The following is a 25,442-nucleotide window of genomic DNA, read 5'->3' on the forward strand; positions in this document are numbered from 1 at the left end:
CTCTCCCTCTCTCTCTCTCTCTCTCTGTCCCATCCTCACTCTACCCCGCCGAATACAGAGCAGCACCTTCCCACACATCTCTCTCCTCTCTCTGGACGTGTCTGGGCAGTGTTTATTTCTGGGAGGTGTTTGTCTCTTGACAGCTTAGCTCCGGGCGGTATTTGTCTCTGGACGCATCCAGGTGGTGTTTATGTCTGAATGTGAGTTTGTCTCTGGATGTGTCCAAGCGGTGCTTGTGTCTGGACAGCTTGGCTCCAGACATGTTCAGGCGCTGTTTGTCTCCAGACGTGTCCGGGTGATATTTGTCTCTGGGAGGTGTTTGTTTCCAGCCTGTATTTATATCCGTGCATGTCTGGGCGGTATTTGTCTCTTTGTGGTATTTCTAGTATGACCAGTATAAAATGGATTTCAGACATTATTTTGTTTCCATCTTCACTGTTATTCTATGCACAAGCATTTTGATGAGATGGTATGAATCGTAATGAACGCTCCACCGCATGTCTACCTTCCCTTCCTCACCTCTTGCTGCCTTCCCTTCCCTTCTTCACTCTCTACACCTACTTTGGTTCCCCAACCTTTTCTCCCCCAACCCTCCTCGCCCTCCCAACCCTCCTCGCTCTCCCAACCCTCCTCGCTCCCCCAACCCTCCTCGCTCCCCCAACCCTCCTCGCTCCCCCAACCCCCCTCACCCCCCCAACCCTCCTCGCTCCCCCAACCCTCCTCGCTCCCCCAACCCTCCTCGCTCCCCCAACCCTCCTCGCTCCCCCAACCCTCCTCGCTCCCCCAACCCTCCTCACTCCCCCAACCCTCCTCGCTTCCCCAACCCTCCTCGCACCCCCAACCCTCCTCGCTCCCCCAACCTTCCTCGTTCCCCCAACCCTCTTCGCTCTCCCAACCCTCCTCGCTCTCCCAACCCTCCTCGCTCTCCCAACCCTCCTCACTCTCCCAATCCCCCTCTCTCCTCTAACACTCCTCGCTCCCCCAACCCTCCTCACTCCCCCAACCCCCTCTCTCCCCCAACCCTCCTCGCTCCCCCAACCCTCCTCCCTCCCCCAACCCTCCTCTCTCTTTCCGCCTAAACCTCCTCACTCCCCCTCCCTCCCTCCTCTCTCTTTGCCCCTCTACCTTCTCACTCTCCTCTCTCTCTCTCTCTCTCTCTCCCCCACCTCTTTTTTCCCCCCTTCTCAGTATTCCTGTCAGTGAAGCGTTGGGTGGTATTTGCTAATGCTAAGTAGAAAGGGGGCTGCAAGTTTTGCAGTAGGAATTGAGGAAGAAATTCAGGCTTTTTAAGGTCAGCGGAGGGTGGGGAAGCTATTAAATAAAAGGCCCTGTCACACCTTGAGGATTTAGCCAGCGTATGCTGACGTATGAAAAATTTGTCTAAAACGCTGGCACACGTCGAATACATATGGGTAAGTTTTGTAAACGTTAAGAACCCGCTGGCATACGTCGTAGTACGCTGAGCTGTTAGACAAATTTTCCATGCTTGAAATTTTTCGACGTATGCCAGCGTATGACTCACATGTTCCGCATAACGCTGGCCATAAGTTGTAGGCATGCTACGCGATCGTTGACACACGTCGACATACCTTATTTGTAAGTTACTCATAAGTCAAAACACGTCGAGGTAATGTTTAGCATACCCGAAACTTATTTCTAACCTATGAGTAACGTGTTGTAGGCACATTACGTGATCGTTGACACACGTTACTTGTACGTTACTTATAAGTCGAAACACGTCGATGTAATGGTTAGCGTCAGTGTTCCAGACTCCCTGTTTTTTTTTTTTTCTTCTTCTTCGGTATGACGGTGATGTTGCGACCTCGATTTCTAGTGGGGTTATAAAATAATATAATTAATAGGCTGCCGCTCAACGATTTAAATCATAACTACACTAGAAATCGAAGTGTCAACATCACCGTCATACCGAAGAAAAAAAACAAAACAGGGAGTCTGGAACACTGACGCTAACTATTACCTCGACGTGTTTCGACTTATGAGTAACTTACAAATAAGGTATGTCGACGTGTGTCAATGATCGCGTAGCGTGCCTACAACTAATCCCAGCGTATGCGGAATGTGTGTCATACGCCGAGTACATCGAGAAATTTTCAAGATGCTGAAAATTTGTCGACGTACTCGGCGTACTACGATGTATGCCAGCGTAATACGACGTATGCCAGCCTGCTCTTAACGTGTACAAAACTTACCCATATGTATTCGACGTATGCCAGCCTGCTTTTAACGTATACAAAACTTACCAATAACATATTCGACGTGTGCTCGCGTTTTAGACAAATTTTTCATACGTCAGCATACGCTGGTTAAATCGTCAAGGTGTGACAGCGGCTTGACACTTCGATGTCTCGTGCGGTTATGATTTGAATCATCGAGCCGCAGCCTTTTAATAGGCTGCGCCACGTGATCGTCGGCGATACGCTGCTACGCTATGCATAAGTTAGACTATCGTTGGGCATAGGTTGTGAACGCCGACAACACGCTCGGCATTCGTTGGTATAAGTTATCTATATGTGATTGAAACGTTCTGTGTACGTTACTAATACGTTATGCATACATCCAACTCGTTATGAATACGTCCAAAACTGGAAAAAAAAAACATCAATAGTTCAGCGTACGCCAGCGTTTTACATACATTTTGATACCTTGCCATACGCTGGCTAAAACGTCAAGGTGTGACAGCGGCTTAAGGAAGGAACTGATGAGGTCATTGGGATGAGTAAGGTCAGGCAGGAAAATAGAATTTCAGGAAGGGAAAAGTTAAATATTTCTATAACAATGCCAGGAGTTTAAATAATAAGATGAAAGTGCTTGAAGCCAAAGTAGATAGCGAGGAGTATGATATAGTTGCAGTGAGTGAGACATGGTTTAAGGAGTAGAGTAACTGGAGAACAGGATTAGAATGCTACAAGATGCATCGGTGTGATAGGAAGGAGAGAATTGGAAGAGGAGTAGCAATCTGGGTAAAGGACAGCATTGCATCAAGAGAAAGAGTTGATATGAAGGAGGGAATAAATGTAGAGGATTCTGGATGGGTAGAGATTGTAAAAACAGTAACATACTGGTAGGATGCTTTTATAGGGCTCTGTGTGGAAAGGAAGAGGAGGAAGGAGGAGTACATGAAGCATTCAAAAGGGCATTTGGTAAGGGAAGAGTATTGATCATGGGGGATTTTAACTTGCGAGGGATAAATTGGGTCCAGGAACAGGGAAAGGGCAGAGCAGATGAGGATTTCCTAGATTTAGTCCAGGATTACTTTTTAATCCAGTTTGTAGATAATCCCACGAGGGGGAGTGCAGTGTTAGACCTCCTTTTAAGTGACGATCCCAATATGGTGGAGGAGGTGGAGGTAGGGGAGCATTTAGGAGCAAGTGACCATAACATTGTGTGTGTAAAGATTCTGTTAATGGTTGGAGTTCAGGATAGTAGGGGTAAGGCTATTAGATTTCAGGAAGGTAAACCTTGAGGGTATGAGGAGAGAATTGGGTGATGTAGATTGAGAGACTCCAACAACAGGACAATCAGCATCAGAGAAATGGGAAACCTTCAAGGACCAAATGTGTAGAATGCAGAGTAAGTACATTGCAATGAGGTGAAAACTATAAGCAGAAAGAGACCAGGGTGGTTGAGTAGTGAGATAAGGAACACTATTAAGGAGAAGAAAAAGGCATTTATTAGGTTTAATTAACAGGACTGGAGTTACACTTCTATCACTATCGGAATAAACAGAAACAAGTGAAGAAAATAACTTGACAAGCCAAAAGAGAGTATGAGAAGGACATGGCTAAGAATATTAAACATAATAAGAAGGCTTTCTTTAAGTTATATCAGGGGAAAAGAACAGGTTCGGACCAGTGTGGGCCCATTGAAGAATAGCACCGGGAGAGTGGTTTGTGAGGAAAGTGAGATGGCAGGCTTATTAAACAGGTATTTTTCTTCAACTTTTACACAAGAACAGTCAGGAGAATTGCCAATAGCTTAGAGTATCTATCAAGGAGGTGGGGAAGGGCTTTTACAGAAGATCCAGGTTGGAGTGGAGGAAGTAAAGGAACAGCTCGGTAATGTAAGAGTTGATAAGGCTTCGGGTCCAGATAATATGCACCTGAGAGTATTGAGGGAGGTGGCTGAGCAGGTAAGCGAGATGTTAACGGATATTTTCATTAGCTCACTGGAGTCAGGACAGGTACCGGAGGATTGGAGAGTAGCAAATGTAACACCATTATTTAAGAAAGGATCCAGAGAAGATTTGTGGAACCATAGACCTGTTAGTTTGACTTCATTTGTGAGGAAGGTGTTGGAGTCATTAATTAGGGACCAGATGAGGAACCATTTAAATAAATACAAACTAATTAAAGGTAGTCAGCATGGGTTTACCAACGAGGTAGTTCCTGTCGCACATCTTGACTGTAAGAAGGCATTTGATAAGGTACCACATCGGAGGTTGTTAGCCAAAATGAGGGCTTGTGGAGTGGCTGATCAGGAAAGCTAATTGGATTGCAAACTGGCTGAGTGATGGGAAGCAAAGAGTGGCTGTGAGTGGGAGGATGATGTCTTGCTGGGAGGATGTAAGTAGTGGGGTACCTCAGGAATCAGTACTGTGACCATTATTATTCATTATTTTCATCAACGATTTGGATAATGGGGTAAAGAGTAAGCTTTCCAAATTTGCAGATGACACAAAGCTTGGAGGTAAAGTGGATAGCATAGGGGGTGGTGACCAGATACAAGGGAGTATTGATGCTTGTATGGATTGGGCAAAAGACTGGCACATGTAATTTAACCTGAGCAAGTGTAAGGTGTTGGTGATGGGAAAGAACAATGAAAATAGAGATTACAGGATACGAGGGGTAATTTTGGAGCGTGTCACACAGGAGAAGGATGTGGGAAGACAGGCTGAGTCAACCCACCTGGTGTTAATTATAAGAGTAAGAGATCCAGGAGGTAAGCAGGCAGCTATAGGTAAAGCAAATCGGGTTTTATGTTGTATTCGGAGAGGGATCATTTATAAATCAAAACAGGTGGTGTTAACATTGTATAGGAATTTAGTGGGGGCCACATCTGTAGTTAGAATATTGTGTGTAGTTCTGGTCACCACAACTTTGGAAGGACATAGATGCCAAAGAGAGGGTTCAGCGTAGGGCTACTAGATTGATTTCGGGCCTCGCTAGACTCATCCATGAGGAGCGGCTGCATGAGACAGGGCTTTATACACGAGAAAGGAGGTGGTTACGAGGAGATATGACAGATGTTTCAGTTAAGGAAGGGTTTAGACATGATAAGTGCAGAAGAATGATTGAGCAGACTAGACAGTGATAGGACCAGTGACCATAGCCTGAGAGTAAAGAAGAGGAGAGTTAAGATGGTAGTAAGGCAGTGAGGATTTTCTTTTTCACTCAAAGAGTAGTTAATGCATGGAATGGTCTCCGTGGAAAGGTAGTGTCAGCAGAAACAGTCGATAAGTTTAAATTGGAATTAGATAGGTACCGGGAAATTATGGACAGTGACCTCTCTGTATTGTACCACCTCCTTTTTGCTTTTGCACCCTCTACCCTGTTTTTGTTCTGTCCCTCTCAAGTTTCCGCAGGGCGCCCATGGTCTTCTGTTAATTATTTTCTTGTGAAACTCCCCAAAACCAGGCTCACTGCTCACCTTCACTCATTTATTTGTTCCGCCTTTCTCTCGTCTGCAGAACCATTTCCTCAGTCTGTTCAGTCCCATTCTTCCCTTCAGAGCATCAAGACAACTGCTCATCCTCCATCCATACTCATGATTTCCTCAACCCCAAATAACCCCATTCCCAAGCACTCCCTTTTTCCAGTGTATTGTGATTTCCCCCCCCCCCCCCACTCTTCCACACCTGTTTCTGTTTGTTAGTTGTCGGTTGGTTTGTTACCTCCGCCACCAAAAATGGCTGGAGGTTATGTTTTCACCCCTGTCTGTCTGTTTGTCTGTGAGCAGGATATCTCAGAAAGTTATGGATGGATTCGGACGAAATTTGGTGGACAGGTTGGGTTTTTGATAAGCTCGAATTGGTTAGATTTTAGTGAAGATCCATATCCGGCTCAGATAATTTCTTGAGTGATTCTTCACCATTGAGAGATGGGACCAAAAATGGAGAGATAGGACCCAAAACGATATGTGGCACGATATCTCAAAATGTTATCGACAAATTCAAGACAAAATTTGGACAGGTTGGGTTTTTGATTAGCTCAAATTGGTTAGATTTTAATGAAGATCCATATCCAGCTCAGATAATTTCTTGAGTGATTCTTCACCATTGAGAGATGGGACCAAAAATGGAGAGATAGGACCCAAAACGATATGTGGCACGATATCTCAAAATGTTATCGACAAATTCAAGACAAAATTTGGACAGGTTGGGTTTTTGATTAGCTCAAATTGGTTAGATTTTAATGAAGATCCATATCCAGCTCAGATAATTTCTTGAGTGATTCTTCACCATTGAGAGATGGGACCAAAAATGGAGAGATAGGACCAAAAAACGATATGTGGCACGATATCTTAAAATGTTATCGACAAATTCAAGCCAAAACTTGGTGGACAGGTCCGGTGTTTGACAAGGAACAATCGATTTGATTTTAGTGAGGATCTGAATCTGGATCCAGATACATGAAATTTTTTAATTTTTGCAAGTGATTCTTTATCATTGAGAGATGATGCCAAAGGGGATATAGCATGATATTTCAAAAAGTTATGGATGAGTTATGACGAAACTCGATGGACGAGTTGGTTAGGTGACAATAACAAGCCAATTCAATTTTGATTCAGGTTCGGATGCAGATCCAGCCTTGCGGTGGAATTCAAAACGTAAACTGTTCAGCCGAGCAGAGGTACGTGCCAGTCTAGTTCAGCTTGTACACCTCATGTGTCCTTTCCCCTTGATCTTACTCTCACTTCTATTCTGCTGTTGGTATTCCACCCTTGCCATTTTTTCTCTTCCATTCTCCTCTAGCTCATGCACGTATATTTAAAAAATATATTACCTTTTGGGGACTTGGTCGTGATATTGTCACCTCCCCCCTCCAAAAGGCAAGACCTCCAGAACCCCCCCCCCCCAAATACGCTCATTTGAGGCATATAGCAGACTGATGAAATTATAGTAAGCCCAACTACCATTTATATCTGATACCAGTTACCAAAGTATTCAGCTGTGGCATGGAATTGGAATAGATGAAATTATGGTTCATGCACAGTCTCGGTTTGGTGTGTCCTTTCTTGTGAACTTGGAAATGTAAGTCTCTTCCACCTCTCCCATTCCTAATCTACCCCACTTAATGTACCCTAATCTACCCCACTCTGACCATGTTTTTGTGAAATTCAAAATCTCTCCCGTAGTTTGAGCATCGCAGTCTCAGTTTGCTCCTGAAGGTAAACTGAAACAGAATAGTCTGTCCTCTTTCTAAACGACTGGTCTTCAATCTTATCTGTATTTGATATTGATTCCACCATGAAGTGCTTTCACAAAAGCCAGCTGTCTCTTTCATGCACATGCTTACAACCTCCAATCTGTAGCTTTCTAACAATTATCTTGTCCTAAGTAGATGGAATTTTTGTGTTGGGCAGTTGCTGTCAGGAAATGTGCTTTCTCAACATGGAAGGCGAACCTGACCGAGAGCAACCTTCGTTCATTTGGCAAGACTGGCAACAATTGTGTCCTCAGGCAAGGCGGAGAACAACGCCATGCCAGTCTTCAGGTTGAGTTCTCCAACCTGCCTCCCTCCTCAAAGACCTGGTGGCATCTTATAAATATTCAGTGTACATACTCCTGCTCCATCTACCTCTCTCACCACAAGAGGCTTTTCCTGCTGACTCAATGTGACAAAACAGAATGTCTGAAATCGGTGTTCAATTCAAAATTGGGTGTTCACTTCCAAAGTCCGTATATCCCATCTTTCTTTCTCTATATTACCTCCTGCAATACCCACCTCTTCCTGGATACCAAGTTTTTCACCTGAGAATGGAGAGAAAATTATCAGCCTCGACTCTGCCTCTGCGAAGGGCCCAGATCACACTGGTGCTTGCTCTCAAGTCCTACTCTGCTTCTCTTGCTTCTCCTCTGTCTGCTCTCTTCAACTTGTTCTGCACTTCAATGTAGCATCAGCTTGGAAGACAGGCATCATTTTCATAATGTGCGGCGGTTGTGATCGTCATCAACTAGTTTTTGAGGCGCTTCGGCGACCATTGCAACAGTCTTAGTTGAATTTGTTCAACATTTACGACAAGTTATGAGGGATAACCATGCATCATCATTTCGTGTGCGGCAGTCTCCAACAATCTCCGACACGGTGCAACGTATTGACCAACTAAACTTCAGCTTTCAGTTGTTTCCAGCCATAGCATCATATCTGCATCATTTTCGTAGTTGTACTTTATGTGAACTTTGAAGTGTCTATATATATCTTGGGGGAAAGAGAGTGGCACCTGCATATGTGGAAGAATTGCGTTGCTCAGCCAGTGGGTCGCCCAGATAGCTCAGATGGCAGTGCACTGGTCCGGTTTGCCAGAAAACCCAGGTTTGATTCCTGGTCTGGGCCTGTTTTTTGTGTTTTGCTTGTGTGCATGCATTTTTAGAGTCAATACTTGTTTCAATTGCAGTACTACATTACCTGTGTCCAAAAAAGACTGCAAAATTATTGCGACTCGCTCTGCGGCTGAGATGGCACCATTGAATGTCGTATTTCGCCATTCGGTCCACTACCTCATTAAAGAGTGTTTCCTGAATACCTTGTTCCTGTAGTCATCGAATAATAAAAATGGTACAATTTGAAAGCTGATAATCAAACAAAAATTAGTTTTCGTTTCATCATAACGATGCCTGTTTTAAAGCATGTCTTTTTAGGATTGAAGAAGAATATGAACGAGAAATTTGAGTTTGATGTTGTCACGCTCCCAGAGCGAACGGGTAATTACTAGTAAATATCGATACGAGTTCCCTTATCTTCTACAGCAAGTTCCACAAGCAAGTTATTGAACACTCCTTGAACCAGCCTCCTCTCTAACGACCTCTCTTTGGCTCATTAACGACCTGAGCTCTGAGCCGACCCACAGCCGCTTCTTTCTCCTGGCACATCGTCAACGACATAACAGCACGAGTGCCAAAGCACCATTGCTCAGAGATTTCATGTTCTCATCTTCTCCCTGCATTTCTTCTTCTTCGCCGTTTCGCTTTCCCAAAACGGTGTCATCGACAGTCGCTTAGTGTGCGGCAGTCTACGACAAAACGAGATTGCACAACGTTCATCACCAGTGATCTTGTTTCATTGCAGCGGCTTTAAAACAGTGAAAACAGTATAACAAGGTGTATATATGTATATATACAGCACTATTTTTTTTTCTGACCAATTGTATATTCCTATACACAATGTACATTAAAAAAAAAAAAAATCAGATGTTGAGTGTATTTTCTACTCTTAAGTAGTATTGCATTTTGCAAACTTTTTAAACATTCCTCATAGTTTCTTTCTATCTGCCAGTACACATTTTGTTTTCAGAACTCTTGCATTCATGATGCTTTGGTTTAAAGTCAGGCATCTTTTTCACCAGTTTCAAATTGCTCATTTTTTTTCTGCTGATGAAGCCTTGAAGGTAAAAATGACACTGTCCAGGACGAGGGTTAATGTGAACGTGTGTTAAGCCATGTGACCATGGCTACATGGGTCCATAATGGGTGGTGTTCAACAGTTGTGCCCTTATAATAGATATTTAGACATATCATGGGTGTCAACACTTTCTGGTACCCTACACTAATCAGTCGGATCTACTTAAGTAGTTCAAGGCCTCATACATTTCTGAGTCACTGATTTTCTTTCTCCCTGCACATAATCGGCGCATAGCTTTCAATCATAATGGTCACAAATGTCGAGATATTTTCTGGTAATGATAACTTTATTTTTATTTGAAACTGTTGATCTTTTCCTCCCTTATGTGGACCTACTGCAGTGGGAAAGGTTTTGGGTGCAGACTTAACCCACTTTTTAACTCCGGACTGCTCGGTAGCGCTACATTACCTTGAAGTCCTCGAGCTTCCGCAGCTGCATGGCGTGCTGTTCACACACACGGCTTACCAGCACGTCCAGCACAAGAGTCGCAGGTGAGTTGACTCTGCAGTCCTGCTGCACTCATAAAATATTACGTTTTATGTGTCGCTGGAGGCATTATGTTTTTGGTGGGTTGTCTGTCTGTCCGTCCGTGCATCCGTATGGCCGTGATAGGTTTTTGTTACCGCAATAAATGTGATGCCATTGGTTATGGGATTTGAACTAAACTAAGTACATGTACCATGATACATATGTATAGATTAGATATTGAGGTCAAATGGTCTTGAGGTTTTATGTCAAATTTAGTAAGGGAACATTTAATGTGGGCAGAGGCATATCAGTCAACGTCCTGATGTAGAATTCTGTCTAGTTTGGTTTTGTTTCCCTTGGTAAACATGTGGGCCAACATAAGGCAGCCATTTATCTTAAAAAAAACTCTGCTCTTTTGCGTTTTCCCCATTGTTTAAGCCATTCGTGGTAACTAAATGATGAAAGTGAGATTTTTCAAGAACATACTCACCTTTCTTTCAGATTATACCAGAGGCTACGGCGGTTGCTCAACAGTCCTCGCTCTGATTGTGTCTTGTTTGCCAATGAGTTCCAGCTTGGTGCATATGTGGACCGACAGCCCTCTGAGGACCTCGTTGCTTGGCAGGCTAGGTGAGACCCAGCATTGTTTGCAATCTGGGAAAGGAATGGAAAATATGGGAGAGATCTCATTTGAGACAGCAAAACAACAATTCCAAAGAGGAAGTGCACAAGCCAGCTTTTTGAGCTTGTTTTGGATACTTTCTATCCTGGAGAATCATCAGACAAATTTGGCTCGAAATAATTCCAGTTTTGTGACGCATTGATTAATTGATATACCATTTGATGTCTGATTGACCTGGAAGGAGGAATGCTATTATCTTTTTTACATTATTCAAGGCTTACAGTAGAATTTAAATACTGATTCAGTAACATGTGCTTTATTTAATAATATGTCAAGACATATCTATACTACTAAAAGGCAATGTGTGTGTGTGTGTGTGTGTGTGTGTGTGTGTGTGTGTGTGTGTGTGTGTGTGTGTGTCTCCTCCATAACTCCAAAACTATGTAACTTAGCAGCCTGAAACTTTGCATTTGTATGAAGAAAACTCCAAGGAAGTGCAAGAGTGAAAATTTGGTGTTTGGGTTAATTAAAACACCCCTTTTGAAGACAATTAACAGCCTTATTTCATGCTATCCTTCATCAGGCGATTCTCAGCTACCTCACTGTCTGGGGTCTTCAGGCATTTCCTGGGTACCCTCACTGGGGTCTGAAGCCGCCATGTTTTTTGGCCTGGATGTAAGCTCCAGATTTGAAGGTATCAGCAGTTCCGACTCACCCAAAAAGTGTTGATTTGTCCAATTCGGACATTGCACGGGCGTTTCCGGATGTATGGTCGTGTCGAGGGCAATTGGTAATCGCTTGCCAAGCCACTAATTATCTCTAGCACTCCGCTCAATTATGGTCCCCATTGGATGTTCAGTGGTGTGGTGCTCGGAAAGGTTATGCCAACATCACGTGGACAGGGCTAGTGTTCGGGTAATAGTGCATACACAAATGGGGGCACTGGAAAACTCAAACGACCCGTTTTGATCAACATTTAGGCTCCTTCCTTGCCAAAGTGATTGTATAAGTAGTGCGCGAGTAGTGCAGAAGGGATCTCTTCTTTGGTTTGGTGGCAAACCGGAGCGGGTGAATCGGAGCTGTGGAGTGAGGCCTATAAAATTGGCTCAAAATAAAAAAACCTCGGGGCGGATGGGCAAAGCGTAGTTTGCGGAGCTATGCACTGGGCGAGCGAGGGATCCAGGCACCAGAGAGATCCAGTCACTAGTTCCAAGCTAATAGAACACTAACATTCACAGACTTTCTTGCACTTCAGTAGGCTGTTTTCTCACACGGTCTTTCTCTTCTTTTCCGTCTCGTCTGTTGTGGATGCATATTCATAAAAAAAGTAATCGACGATCACCCAGGAAAGTCTCAAATGGCCGTTCCCTTCATGGTGTCCCCCAGATATGCACCTCTTTTGCAGTTTCCTCTTTGCATCTCATTTGCACCTCACTTGCATGTCAACATACCTTCACTCACACCTCCTCAGACCACGCACCTTAGACACCTTCATTATTCTTCCCCTTTACTCCTCAGTGATTTGGCCACATGGGTTTGTCAACCCCGGTTGGTGAACAAGGCGTCGCAACCACCTCGTTCTTTTCTCATCTTCTCCCTGAGTCTACCCTTCCTCGGAATGTTTCTGATGGCGCCTGTTTTGCTAGTGTGTAAATAAGATTGTCTAAAAAATAGATTGGGTTAGCTCTGCACTGGGTTTTCTTTTACTATTTTCTTTTGCCACACCTCACCAATCCTTGCATGTCCCTGCTGTACGAATTTTCACTGGAATAAACCCATTACTTGCCTGTACCACATACCCTTCCTCACCCTTTATTGTAATAAATTGCTTGTTATTGTAATGCACCCAGCTCGTAGCATCCTTTCCTCCATTGGTCCAGCATAGTCTGCCTGTTTTGTTAGCCGGGAAGTTCAACCCCCACATGATTTGCTCTAGTTAGCCAGTGTACACTCACAGTAATCTGAGCATGCGCTTAAGGAACGAGTCCCCCTTGATGCTGTCATCCAATGGAAATTTATATGGACGACCAGAGATTATTTATACCTAGTTGTGTTTATGTATAATGTAGGATATTTAATGTTGGCTACTAAGAATAATAAATATTTTGTCTCCACATATATTCAAGCTTACTTTTATGGTGTTTCAGATCAGTGTACCATGCAGCGGTTTGGTACTACAACCACCTCTCCAAGATAATCCCAGTTGTCATGGTTACAGTTGACTCTGCAGTAGTTGAGAAGTATGGATCTGCCACTGAAGGAGTTTATGTTGTCCCTTTTCAGGTGTGATGCTTTCTTTTTTTTCTGCCTAATGTCTGCAATGATTGGTTGGTGTAACCCTTTTAGCAGTTATTTTCAGGTTTACTTTTTTAACATGTCTTTTTTTTTGTCTATTTAATCTTCGAGGTAACAAGAGATAGCATGGCATTGGATAAGAAAACACTTGTTCAATAGATTATTGTTATTTTTCAAGAGTTAGGCATTTTGTTAAGCAATATAATCAGACTTGCAACGGGGCTCACATGAGTCGACAAATATGGGTGTGCAGGTAAAAACGTGAAAGGTTTTGATAGATTTTTGGCATTATATGCAAATAAGTGATGAATAAAACCAAATTTTTCATCTCAGATTCTATCGAGAATTGATACTGCAGCAACAATAATAATATGAGTTCCCTAACCAGGAACATCAACCCAGGAGGAGGCCATGAGCCTCATCAAGCCTGCACAATGGTTGTTTGTCAATGCTCTATCCTTTTTAAATGCTGAGCTTCAAGCAAGGAGCAAGGAAGCAGCACATACCATTTTTCAAGTCTTTGGCATGACTTGGCTGGGGTTCAAACTGCCAACCTCCCAGACTCAGAGCAGATGCTCTTAACCATTATGCCACCGAATCTGGTTTAATAATGAACCATCAATGAGAACATTAAGCCTGGTGTTGGCTTAACGGTTGAGGTGACTGGCTTAAGATCTTAGGGTCTTGAGTTCGAACCCCGGTTGTGCTGTTGAAATTACTCCAGGTGGGTTGAATGAATGGAATGGTGTCACATGGCGTATATTATTTATTTTGTTCTTGGCAGGCATATCTGGAGAGTTTCTGGCCTGATGTGCCAGAAGCTTCTGAATTCCTGGTCTCCCTGCACCAAGCCCTAACTGCTAAGGAAGTTGAGAGCTGTAGAGGGAGCAAGCGAGAGTTTGCAGAACACTTACCTGTGGACGTACTGGAGGCTGGGATCAGGGCAGGCCTTTACATCAAGGTGACCTTATGAAAGAGATGAAGAGATTGGTCTTGACTTGTGTTCAGGGTCCGCCAAAATTCGTGATTGTATTTCAAACAACAACGTAGGAAATATGATGTTGTACTGAATATATAAGATGAATATGAAAGAACACACTTTGGAGATTGTTCACAATTTATTTCGTGAAAATCACATCCAGAAAGTGACCGCCATGGGCATCCGCACAAAATTGTGCCTGCTGTGCAACACACTCCATCACTGATGTCAGTGTTTCCAACTGAATGTTCAGGATTTCTCCATGAATATTGTCCTTTAGTTCCTGTAAGGTCCAGGGTTTTGCACTGTATACCCTGTCCTTCAGGTAGCCCCAGAGAAATAACACCCATTGCCCTTTTTAAAAATAATCTGACACTGAAGTCTTGGAAATCTGCAGTTCATGGGATCGCCGTTCACACAATCACTTTGGGGAGCACACGACGTCTTCCTGGACAGCCACAATATTTGTTGCTTTTGTCACTGACATCAGTCGATCTGACCTTTTTGCATCTGCCACTGAACCATAATGTTGGAATGCTGTCACCCATCTCCTTATGGCTTTGTCTGTTGGTGCTATTCTTACACCACGTGTACTTTGGAATTCTCGCTGTGCACACACAACACTGCAACCGTTTAAAAAGTACAGCTCCACAATCGGTGCTCTCTGCTGAAATGTCCATTTATCCATGATAAATTCAACCCTTTAGATTAACCTGTGATATAAATACAAACTGCATTGCCTTCAGTCCAATTTACAATGCAAACAAGTCATGATTTTTGGCGAACCCTGTACAATGAAAGTGACGAGAAATAGTGCTATTATTGATAATCCCTGGTCATCATTGATGCTGTTAGTGTAAAGCAAAGCCATTTGTAGAAATGTGTGTGTCTCTTTTGCTTTCGTTGGTTGTTATCTCCATTTGCGGGTTTCGGAAGGTGAAATGGGGTCCTCCCAGGGCTCGAAGTATCCACCGCCATTTTGATGGACCAAGCTGTGAACTTTTTCTTGTTCTCAAAGTTTTGTTCCTGGGGACTATTTTCAAGAATTTTTCAGCTCCCAACTGGAGTTCATTTGCAGTAATATTCCCAGGGTTGGTTCTTAAGATCACCATAAAGGTTCTTCTTCATTGTTACTGGCAGATCTTTATTGTTACTCACAGAGTACCCGCCTATGGGCGATTTTGTTCCAAGCATGCAACATGTTCTTCTGACGCATTCCTTTATTTGGGCAGTGTATAGGCAACTGACCGCTCTATAAAAGCAAAAATAAATAACCTGGGTTGTGTACATGAAGCAAAAACATACCGACTGCTTATTATTCAAAACACCTCATTGCACTGGAAAACGTGGGGACAGGAATACTGAACTGTAAATGGTGGAGACTTGTAATACCCTTCCCCACCTGGAGGCAGTGCTACACAAAACACATTCGCAGAGAGAATTTGCATCCCGCACCCTCACCCCACCCCCCAAGACCACTCTCAAAGATAACAACACCCCTCTTCATTAATTGGGGTCACGCTGATCCTCTTTAGCAAGCTTCAATGTAATTGGCCCAGAACTGTAGGAGGAATAGTGTGACAAACAAACAAACACCGGTCCGTGAATTATAGTTGGGATTCCCTTTGCACCCATTAAGCCGCTGTCACACCTTGACGATTTAGCCAGCGTATGCCGACGTATGAAAAATTTGTCTAAAACACTGGCACACGTCGAATACGTTATGGGTAAGTTTTGTATACGTTAAGAGCACGCTGAAGCACGCTGGCATACGTCGTAGTACGCCGAGCTCGTCGACAAATTTTAACATGCTTGAAATTTTTCGACGTATGCCAGCGTATGACTCACACGTTCCGCATGCGCTGGCCATAAGTTGTAGGCACGTTACGCGATCGTTGACACACGTCGACACACGTTACTTGTAAGTTACTCATAAGTCGAAACACCTCGAGGTAATGTTTAGCATCAGTGTTCCAGACTCCATGTTTTTTTGTTTTTTTTGTTGTTTTTTTTTTCTTCGTCATGACGGTGATGTTGACACTTCGATTTCTAGTGCTGTTATAATATAATATAATTAATAGGCTGCCGCTCAACGATTTAAATCATAACCGCACTAGAAATCGAAGTGTCAACATCACCGTCATGCCGAAGAAAAAAAAAAAACCATAGAGTCTGGAACACTGAGGGGTTCCTCCTGTGTGAACCCCATTTTTATATACCAATTCCCCTAAACGCTGCCAATATGCGATTATACGGTAGCTGTAAGTTATAAACACGTTCAGTAAGTTCTGTGGTCATCCGGAAGATGTCAAATACATCTACATACGTCAATATGCATTGGAGATACGTTACTCAGAGGTTCAAAGCACGTTACTCATAGGTTAGAAATAAGTTTCGGGTACGCTAAACATTACCTCAACGTGTTTCGACTTATGAGTAACTTACAAGTAACGTGTGTCGACGTGTGTCAACGATCGCATAACGTGCCTACAACTTATGGCCAGCGTATGCAGAATGTGTGCGTCATACACTGGCATACGTCGAAAAAATTTTAGCATGCTTAAAATTTGTCGACGTGCTCGGCGTACTACGACGCATGTCAGCGTGCTTCAGCGTGCTTCAGCGTGCTGTTAACGTATACAAAACTTACCCATAACGTATTCGATGTATGCCAGCGTATTCGGCAATTTTTTCATACGTCGGCATACGCTGGCTAAAACGTCAAGGTGTGACAGGGCCTTGACACTTCGATGTCTAGTGAGGTTATGATTTGAATCGTCGATCAGCAGCCTTTTAATAGGCTATGCCACGTGTTCATCGGCGATACGCTGCCACGCGCTATGCATACGTTAGACTATCGTTGGGCATAGGTTGTGAACGCCAACAACACGCTAAGAATTAGTTGGTATAAGTTATCTATATGTGATTGAAACGTTCTGTGTACGTTACTAATACGTTATGCATATGTCCAACTCGTTATGAATACGTCAAAAACTGGAAAAAAAAACCATCAATAGTTCAGCATACGCCAGCGTTTTACATACATTTTGATACGTTGCCATACGCTGGCTAAAACATCAAGGTGTGACAGCGGCTTTATCACTGGCCCAATTTTGTTATTCTTCAGCTTCCAGGATATTTTGACTTAATTTTAGAGGTCTTGGTATTTTGTAATTTTCTTGATTTCTTCGTTGTTTAGGCCAAAATCGCTGGGTACTGACACCTCAATTAGCAATGCCATTTTTTTTTCTACCGCTACTGTATATCCGGTCATAATGCTTTTTCTACGTTCATGCTCGATGGGATCATCAAGTCGTACATGAGCATTATGTCCTCGTTTTCAATGATCGCTTTTGGTTCATGTTTACATGGGTTTTCTGAGTCTGTGATATTGAATTTTTTACAGATGTGCCAGTGGATTACTCTACAAACTCTTTTGTGCCTTTGCCTGTACAGCTGTTCTGACATGTGTTTTTTACTTCCTGAGAGGAGGTGGCTCGTACTTTCTGTTTCTACCTTGCAAAACCTTCACCTGTCATATATTGATTCAGTCCCGCCATATTCTTAAAGCCATTGGTATAGTGCCGTCTGTCTTGGGAATTAATTATTATTCGTTCTCCATCGTAGTTGAGCTGACTTCTTCTTCGCCACTCCAATGAGTCTTCTTTGTCAGTGCCCAATCTGTCCAAGTCTTTTTTTTTCTTCAAAAAAAAAATCTTCTTGCTCTTTTATCATTTTCCCATTTGTTGGTGTATGTTGATATTTCTCTGTTTTTCTTTTGTAGTTTTTGCTATTAGTTGTGGCTGTATTTGATGCTGTTTCGGTGTTACGTCTGACATCTTCCATTTGCATCTGTCTTTGGAAAAAAATTTGATAGGTGGGTTAAGGATACCTTTTCTAGCTTTCTGGCTTCATGTTTGGTGCCAAATTGGATTCAGTAGTCTGTTGAACTTTTCTCTTGCTCAGCCAATCCTACAGCTGTCACTCTCTGCACTTGGTTGAGCCCCATCAGCCACTACCTCCTCCTCAGTTTGGCAGGTACATTATCGGAATGCATTGATTTTGTGGATAGTGAGGAGTTTCCTTGTTCTGATATCTAATTCTTTTGATTTCTGCCTGTGGCCAGTTTAGTATTCCGCAACTGTATTGGAACACTGGTAATGCTAGTTGGTTTATGGCTTTCATTTTGTTCCTTGGAGAGAGGTATGTTTTCAGTATCCTTGTTCTGCACAGGTATTCATTGGTAATTGCTTTGCACGTTTGTAATATATTTGGTGGTGCTCTTCTACTCCCAGGTATTTGTAAGATGCTCCGTTGTCTGACTACTAGATTGTTGTGTTAGTGGGTTTTTTATGCTGTCCGTTTTTGTGAGTCTACCTTGTATGAATGTGCACTTGGCACACCGATTTCGGCCAAATTCCATTTGAATGTCTTTGCAGTACCAGTTGACTAATTTCAGTTCTGCCAAATTTTTTGTCATTTGGTGCAAAGAGCTATAAATCATCCATGTACAGTAGATGCCACTGTGTGTGTGTGTGTGTGTGTGTGTGTGTGTGTGTGTGTGTGTGTGTGTGTGTGTGTGTGTGTGTGTGTGTGTGTGTGTGTGTGTTAAAAAATTTTTTTTAAGGTTTGTTATCTTTGGTGGAGTTTTATTTTTAGCAATTCTTCTCCATTCTTGTTTTTGAACATTCCACAAAAATCATTGTCCAGCACTGAATGTACAGGGTGATACACTGTATCTTCATACTCTGTCCTTCCAGGATGGGTGAGCCAAGTCCTAGGTATGGGATTGGTGGACACGTATGGAGATAACATCTTATTAACCCCCCCCCCCCCGTATTTTATCCCCCCACAATTAAAATTTATTTGTTGATATATTATGCTATTAGCTAATATAACCTGTTGCTTCGCTGATGGGAATATTAAAGGGGTGGGGGGGGGGTGTGCAGTTGGAAGGAGGGGAGGGAGACGAAGGAGGGGTGAGGGAGAAGGGTTGGGGGAGCGAGGAGATGTGGGGGAGAGAGTGGGGAGGGGGAGGAAAGGCAGGGTGAAGGGAGGGGAAAGAAGTGTGAGGGGAGCGGAGGGGCAGATGACGTGATGGGAGGGGGAGAGGAGGGCAAGGGAAGGCAGCATGAGGGGACGGCAAGGTAATGCAGTGTGAGGGGAGGGTTCTTCCAGACATAACCAACATTTGGATACGTGCCTCACTCCTTGTCCTATCCCACCTTGGTTTTTGCTGGTTGCACATGGTCTGCCGGTAACAATCTTCTTGTTAAGCTCCAAAAATACAGGGTCACTGCCCACCTTCACTCGTTTGTTCCTCTTTTCTCTCACCAGTGGAACCAACTTCCCCAGCCTGTTCAGTCCCATTCTTCCCTCTAAGACTTCAAAACAGCTTTTCACCACTACCTCAGGTCATCCCCCATCCATACACATGATCTTCTTTGTCTTTATTTTTTTTTTTTACTTCTCCTCCTCTTCTTCTTCTTCACAACTTAATCACAACAGTTAGGGGTTGGCCACTTGGATCTGCCTTCTCCATTTCCCTCTGTCCTCTCCATCTTTATCTCTCAATCCCATCCCTTTCCATGACAATCCCTCCACCTTAATCTCTGTCTTCTTCACCGCTAATTGGCTCATTCTATGCCTTCCTAATTGGTTCTTCATCCTTTTTCCTCATCACTTGTTCAAACCACAACAACTTCATCTCTCTAATCCTTTCTGTAATACTTGCAACTCCAGCCCTCTTGCGTATCTCCTCATTCCCCAACCGCTCTCTGAATGATACTCTGAGAATCGACCAAAGCATTCTCATCTCTGTCCTCTCCAGCAACTCCTCTTCCATTTTTATCAGAGACCATGTTTCTGCACCATACATGATAACCGGTCTAATTACTATCTTGTAGATTTTTACCTTCAATTTTCTTTGTACCCTTCTATCACAGATGCCTCCCACTAACCTCCTTCCATTTTGTCTCTGCTGCCCCTTCCCCCTTTCTTTCATCTTGAAACAAGGTATTTGAATTTATCCACTTGTATCAGCTTTCCACACCTTATCTACAATTGTGACCCTCTCCAGACCACTCGTCACACACCATTAGCCCTGTCGAGGGGGCGTTCGTTTAGTCACCAACAACCCAACCATGCAGCAGGAAGCACTGCGCAAGGTTCGGTTGTTCATGAATAAACTGACCTCTCTCATTGGCTTGCCAGTGAGTGGGGAGGGTGACCAAGCACCCCTTTTCTACAGTGGCCTGAAAAAGTATTCCCTCTGACCAATAATGCTACATTTAGATGAATTATGATTTATCAAGAGACAATTTTTCCAAATGAACTTTTTTATGAATAACTGAAGAGATGAAACTAAACACTGTTTTTAGTTGAAGGAGGTCACATGTCAGGAATACCTGCAAAAAACATGTACAAATCAAAATTCACTGGTTGTAAAAGTACAGTAATACCTTGACATACGAATGCACTAACTTACGAGTATTCCGAGTTACGAGCCATTGCTCGGACGATTTTTTTTGCTTTGTGGTACGAGTCTAGATCCGAGTTACGAGTGGAGCGAGCTCCGCCTTTTCACGCATCTCCCGCCACTCACGCGTTCAGTTCTCTTGGTTATCTCGTTGAGTAGGGTCGTACCGTAGTAATCTGCGTTGTGTTTAGCTCTTGTTTTTTCATTGGTGCAGTTATTTTGCCAAATTTCTTTGTTGTAACTCAACCATGAGTCCTAAAAAAGTAACTGCAAAGGACAGTGCTAAGAAGAAACGAATGATGTCGCTTGAAATGAAGCGTGAAATCATTGCAAAACATGAACGTGGAGTGCGTGTTGTCGAGTTGGTGAGGGAGTTTGAGCGTAGTACTTCAACAATATGTACTATTCTCAAGCAGAAGGATTCGTTGAAGGCTATAACGCCAGCCAAGGGTGTTCCGATTATTTCGAAGCTGCGGACCTCTGTTCATGAAAAGATGGAGAAGCTGCTTTTGGTGTGGGTGAGGGAGAAGGAGCTCGCAGGAGATACCGTGATGGAGGCTATCGTTTGCGAGAAGGCACGAGTCATTTACAGTGACTTGTTGAAGCAGACACCAGGCACTTCAACGGACGTGGCATCACAAGTCGTTTAAAGCCAGTCAGGGCTGGTTCGACAACTTTAAGAAGAGGTCTGGCATTCACTCCGTCGTGAGGCATGGTGATGCAGCAAGCTCTGATACGAAGGCAGCGGAAGATTACCTGAAAACTTTCACTGAATTGATAGAGGCCGAAGGATACGTCCCCCAGCAAGTCTTCAACTGTGACGAGACAGGGTTATTTTGGAAGAAGATGCCAAAGAGGACTTGTATAACAGCAGAGGAGAAGAAGATGCCAGGCCACAAACCCATGAAAGATAGGTTAACCCTCATATTGTGCGCTAATGCCAGTGGTGACTGCAAGATTAAGCCACTGCTCGTATACCATTCAGAAAATCCCCGAGCCTTTAAGTCTCACAAAATTAAAAAAAAAAAACTGCAGGTTATGTGGAGGGCAAACCCGAAGTCGTGGGTCACGAGACTTCTTCGTTGATTGGGTAAACCTGGTCTTTGGTCCTTCTGTTAAAAAGTACCTCCTTGAAAATAACTTACCCCTGCAAGCCCTTCTCGTCCTTGACAATGCTCCTGCTCACCCACCGAACCTCGAAGACGACATCCTCGAAGAGTTCTCTTTTATTAATGTTCTCTACCTTCCACCGAACACCACCCCTCTCCTCCAGCCCATGGACCAGCAGGTGATTGCTAATTTCAAGAAGCTCTTCACGAAGCACGTTTTCCGCCGCTGCTTTGATGTAACGGAGAACACAAACCTCACCCTTCGAGAGTTCTGGAAGGAGCATTATAACATCGTGATATGCCTCAGATTTATCGATATGCTTGGGCAGGATGTTACAAGGAGGACCTTGAACTCTGCATGGAAGAAGCTGTGGCCTGACGCTGTGTCCGAAAGGGACTTCGAAGGCTTCGAACATGAAATTGTTCGAGTTCTGCCAAGTTTAATGGGGATCGTCGATGAACTGCAATCTTTAACCCTTGCCATAAATGTGCAATTGGGTTCAAGTCAGGACTTTGATTGGGCTAATGAAGAACATTTATTTTCTTCTTATTCAGCCACTCAAGTGTGACTTTAGCTTTGTGTTTCAGATCATTGTCCTGCTGAAATGTGAATCTCCTGCACAGTTTCAGATTCATGGCTGACTCAAGCAGGTTTTCATCAAGGATTCTCCTGTACTTTGCACTGTCCATTGTCCCTTCTATCCTGACAAGCTTGCCAGTCAGTCCCTGCTGCTGAAAGGCAGTCCCATAACATGATGCTGTATCCACCATGCTTGTCAGTAAGGATGGTGTTGACTGGGTGATGTGCAGTGTTAGGCTTGCATCAGATGTAACGCTTTGAATTTAGACCAAAAAGTTCAATTTCTGTCTCGTCTGATCACAAAACGTTTCTCCATCTGCCTGCAGTATTGTTAGGATGCTTTTTCATAAACTCCATATGAGCTTATAGATGTGTCTTTTTCAGTAATGGCTTCTTTCTTGATACCTGTCCATAGAGGCCAACTTTGGGAAGGGAACAGGATATTGTTTAATTGAACACTGACCCCCATCTTGGATAATAGAGCCTTGCAAATGTTTCAAAGTCATTGCTGGATTTACAGTGACATCCTAAACCAATTTCCTGCTTGCCCAGCTGCTGAGTTTGGATCTAGGTGGTATGATACGTCTTCCACTTCATAATGATGGATTTCACCGTTCTCAGAGGGATAATGAGTGAGTTTGAAATCTTCTTATAACCCTCTCCTGAACGGTGCCTCTCCACCATTTTACGTCTGACTTCTTTGGAAAGCTCCTTGGTCTTCATGTTTGCCTTGCTGGTTGACCAAGAGAGTTGCATCTTAAAACTCCTGATAAAAGTGGAGGAGCTTAATTTTAAAGTTAAACTTCTGATTACATACAGGTGAAACCTCTTACACTTGCTTTGTAATCTTTCAAACAAATAATTTGCTCCTGAAGTGATTTCTGATTAATTAGTGAAGGATTTGAATACTGATACAACTGAGAATCATCTGATTTTCTCTGATAATCAAACATTCACATTTTATCTGAATTTTTTAGCTTTATTACTTCGGAGTAGTTTGTGAAGACTCTATATATTAAGTTTGATTTGAAAGCATCATGAAATAAGCTCAGGTGGCATCAAAATGTGAAAACTTTGGAAGGGGGGGGGGGGAGGGTGAGGTGAAAAGTTTGTTAAAAATCGTGTTTGGTTCAAGCGATAATGACAAGTGTTTAGGGGCTGACTGACTCACTGACTCACTGACTCACTGACTCATTCACCTACGGACACTGCTCGATCGCATTAAGCTCACCTGACTCCAGTTCAGATGAGCTAAAAATGTATGGGGTATTTGTGAGGATATTTTTTTTATTATTGGTTTTTATATTTCAATTTTACATTTACAAATATACTTATATTTCACCTCTAGTTTTCCACAGTTTTTATATCTCACATATAGCTCTTCCACAAGCCTGAAAGTCAAAAAGAATGAAAGGATAAATCATTTAAGCAGGGAAAAGATATGAAAGCTCCTGGATTTGCATTTCCAGGGAACTCTGAGCATGAACAAGCACAAGGCACATGTGGAGGCGTTTGTACGGCAGCCTGGATTACTAAGCAAGGATACAGGTACACACACACACACACACACACACACACACACACACACACACACACACACACACACACACACACATACACACACACACACACACACACATACACACATACACACATACACACATACACACATACACATATACACACATACACACATACACACATACACACATACACACATACACACATACACACATACACACATACACACATACACACATACACACATACACACATACACACATACACACATACACACATACAAACATACACACATACACACATACACACACACACACACACACACACATACATACACACATACACACATACACACATACACACATACACACATACACACATACACACATACACACATACACACACACATACACATACACATACACATACACACATACACACATACACACATACACACATACACACATACACACATACACACATACACACATACACACATACACACATACACACATACACACATACACACACATATGAATGGCACAGAATATAGTCTGTATCCAATTCCCTTGGTTTCATGAATCGACGTTATAAGAATTTCGATTGCATTCCTTCTCTTTGGAAATGGAAAACCAGAGTTTCAGAGGAGTGAAACTTGGGAGTTATTTTCAGAGGCCCGACCTATTGGCGGCACTTGCACGTGACCAAGTATATGGTGGTTCAAAAGGTTGGTCTTCCTTTTACCTTTTTGGTGTTGTTGTAATTTAGGTTTTATTGGTGCATTCACACTTGGCATGGGCAAATAACAAAAAAAACAGCATCACGCTTCTATCCTAATATTATGTCGCATTTACACAGTAAGTGAATGAGCAAGCCAATTGTGTTTGTCACCTCATCAAAGGTGAGCAACTTTAATTGCCTCAATCTTGACATGTATACAAACCTTGCCTCCTTCATAATCATGATCATCATGAAGTCGCATCCTGGCATCCTCAATGGAAGCCCACAGCCCCAAGGAAGCTGACCACTCCCATTGGATTCATCCAGAGGTTATAAAGAGAATAGATGTTGAAGAGTTGGCTATATTGCATGAGTTGATGGTAGGTTGTGATTAGGTGGTGTAAGATATGTGGGGTTCAAGGCGACACCATGGGCAGAGCTGGTCCTGAGTTGGATGGAGTTTTTGTTGATGTATTTTGATTACGAGGTGGGAACCAGAGTGGTGTCTGGCTGGTGTTCTTCTGGAGGAGAGCGGAAAGAATTGTTTGGATGGATGAATTGTAGAGTTTGGTTTTGTAATGATGATGTGATTGTGAATGTTTTTCCAAGATGTTGTGGTTGGGGGTGGAGGTGGCACGTTTGAGAAGAAGATGTTGTGGTTGAGGGCTTGAGGCTTTTTGTGTCTGGGAGGAGGTGGTTAATTGAACAAGTGGTGACATAGGTGTTCTGGTGTCTGGGTGGCATCAATGAAGTGTATCCCTCTGTTATTGGTGGTGTTGGAGGGGAAGTATTTTTATTCCTCAGTACAGTAGTCAAAGGCTGGATAGTGTGTGTGTGTGTGTGTGTGTGTGTGTGTGTGTGTGTGTGTGTGTGTGTGTGTGTGTGTGTGTGTGTGTGTGTGTGTGTGTGTGTGTGTGTACACACACACAACTTTTCTTTGGTACCATGATAATTTTTGCCTGGTGTTGGCTTAATGGTTAGGGTGGTGGGCTTTGGATCCTAGGGTCCTGAGTTCAAATCCCGCTCAGCTGT

At 43.2% G+C, this 25,442-nt stretch overlaps 1 protein-coding gene across 2 annotated transcripts in view; it reads left to right on the top strand.

Annotated features, from left to right (window-relative positions):
* DIS3L (DIS3 like exosome 3'-5' exoribonuclease) overlaps positions 1 to 25,442 on the top strand; it is a 102,449-nt gene that overhangs the window by 10,918 nt on the left and 66,089 nt on the right. For both annotated transcript variants that reach the window (XM_085850139.1, XM_085850140.1), the window contains exons 2-6: positions 9,979 to 10,129; positions 10,608 to 10,736; positions 12,876 to 13,011; positions 13,808 to 13,984; positions 23,639 to 23,717. In XM_085850139.1, coding sequence (XP_085706265.1) covers positions 9,979 to 10,129; positions 10,608 to 10,736; positions 12,876 to 13,011; positions 13,808 to 13,984; positions 23,639 to 23,717 — 672 coding nt within the window. The remainder of the gene's footprint in view (positions 1 to 9,978; positions 10,130 to 10,607; positions 10,737 to 12,875; positions 13,012 to 13,807; positions 13,985 to 23,638; positions 23,718 to 25,442) is intronic.

Source organism: Eptatretus burgeri, chromosome 12 (genome assembly GCF_056783735.1).
Source record: "Eptatretus burgeri isolate ZD-2024b chromosome 12, Ebu_testis_v1, whole genome shotgun sequence".
In the NCBI taxonomy this organism is placed as follows: Eukaryota; Metazoa; Chordata; class Myxini; order Myxiniformes; family Myxinidae; genus Eptatretus; species Eptatretus burgeri.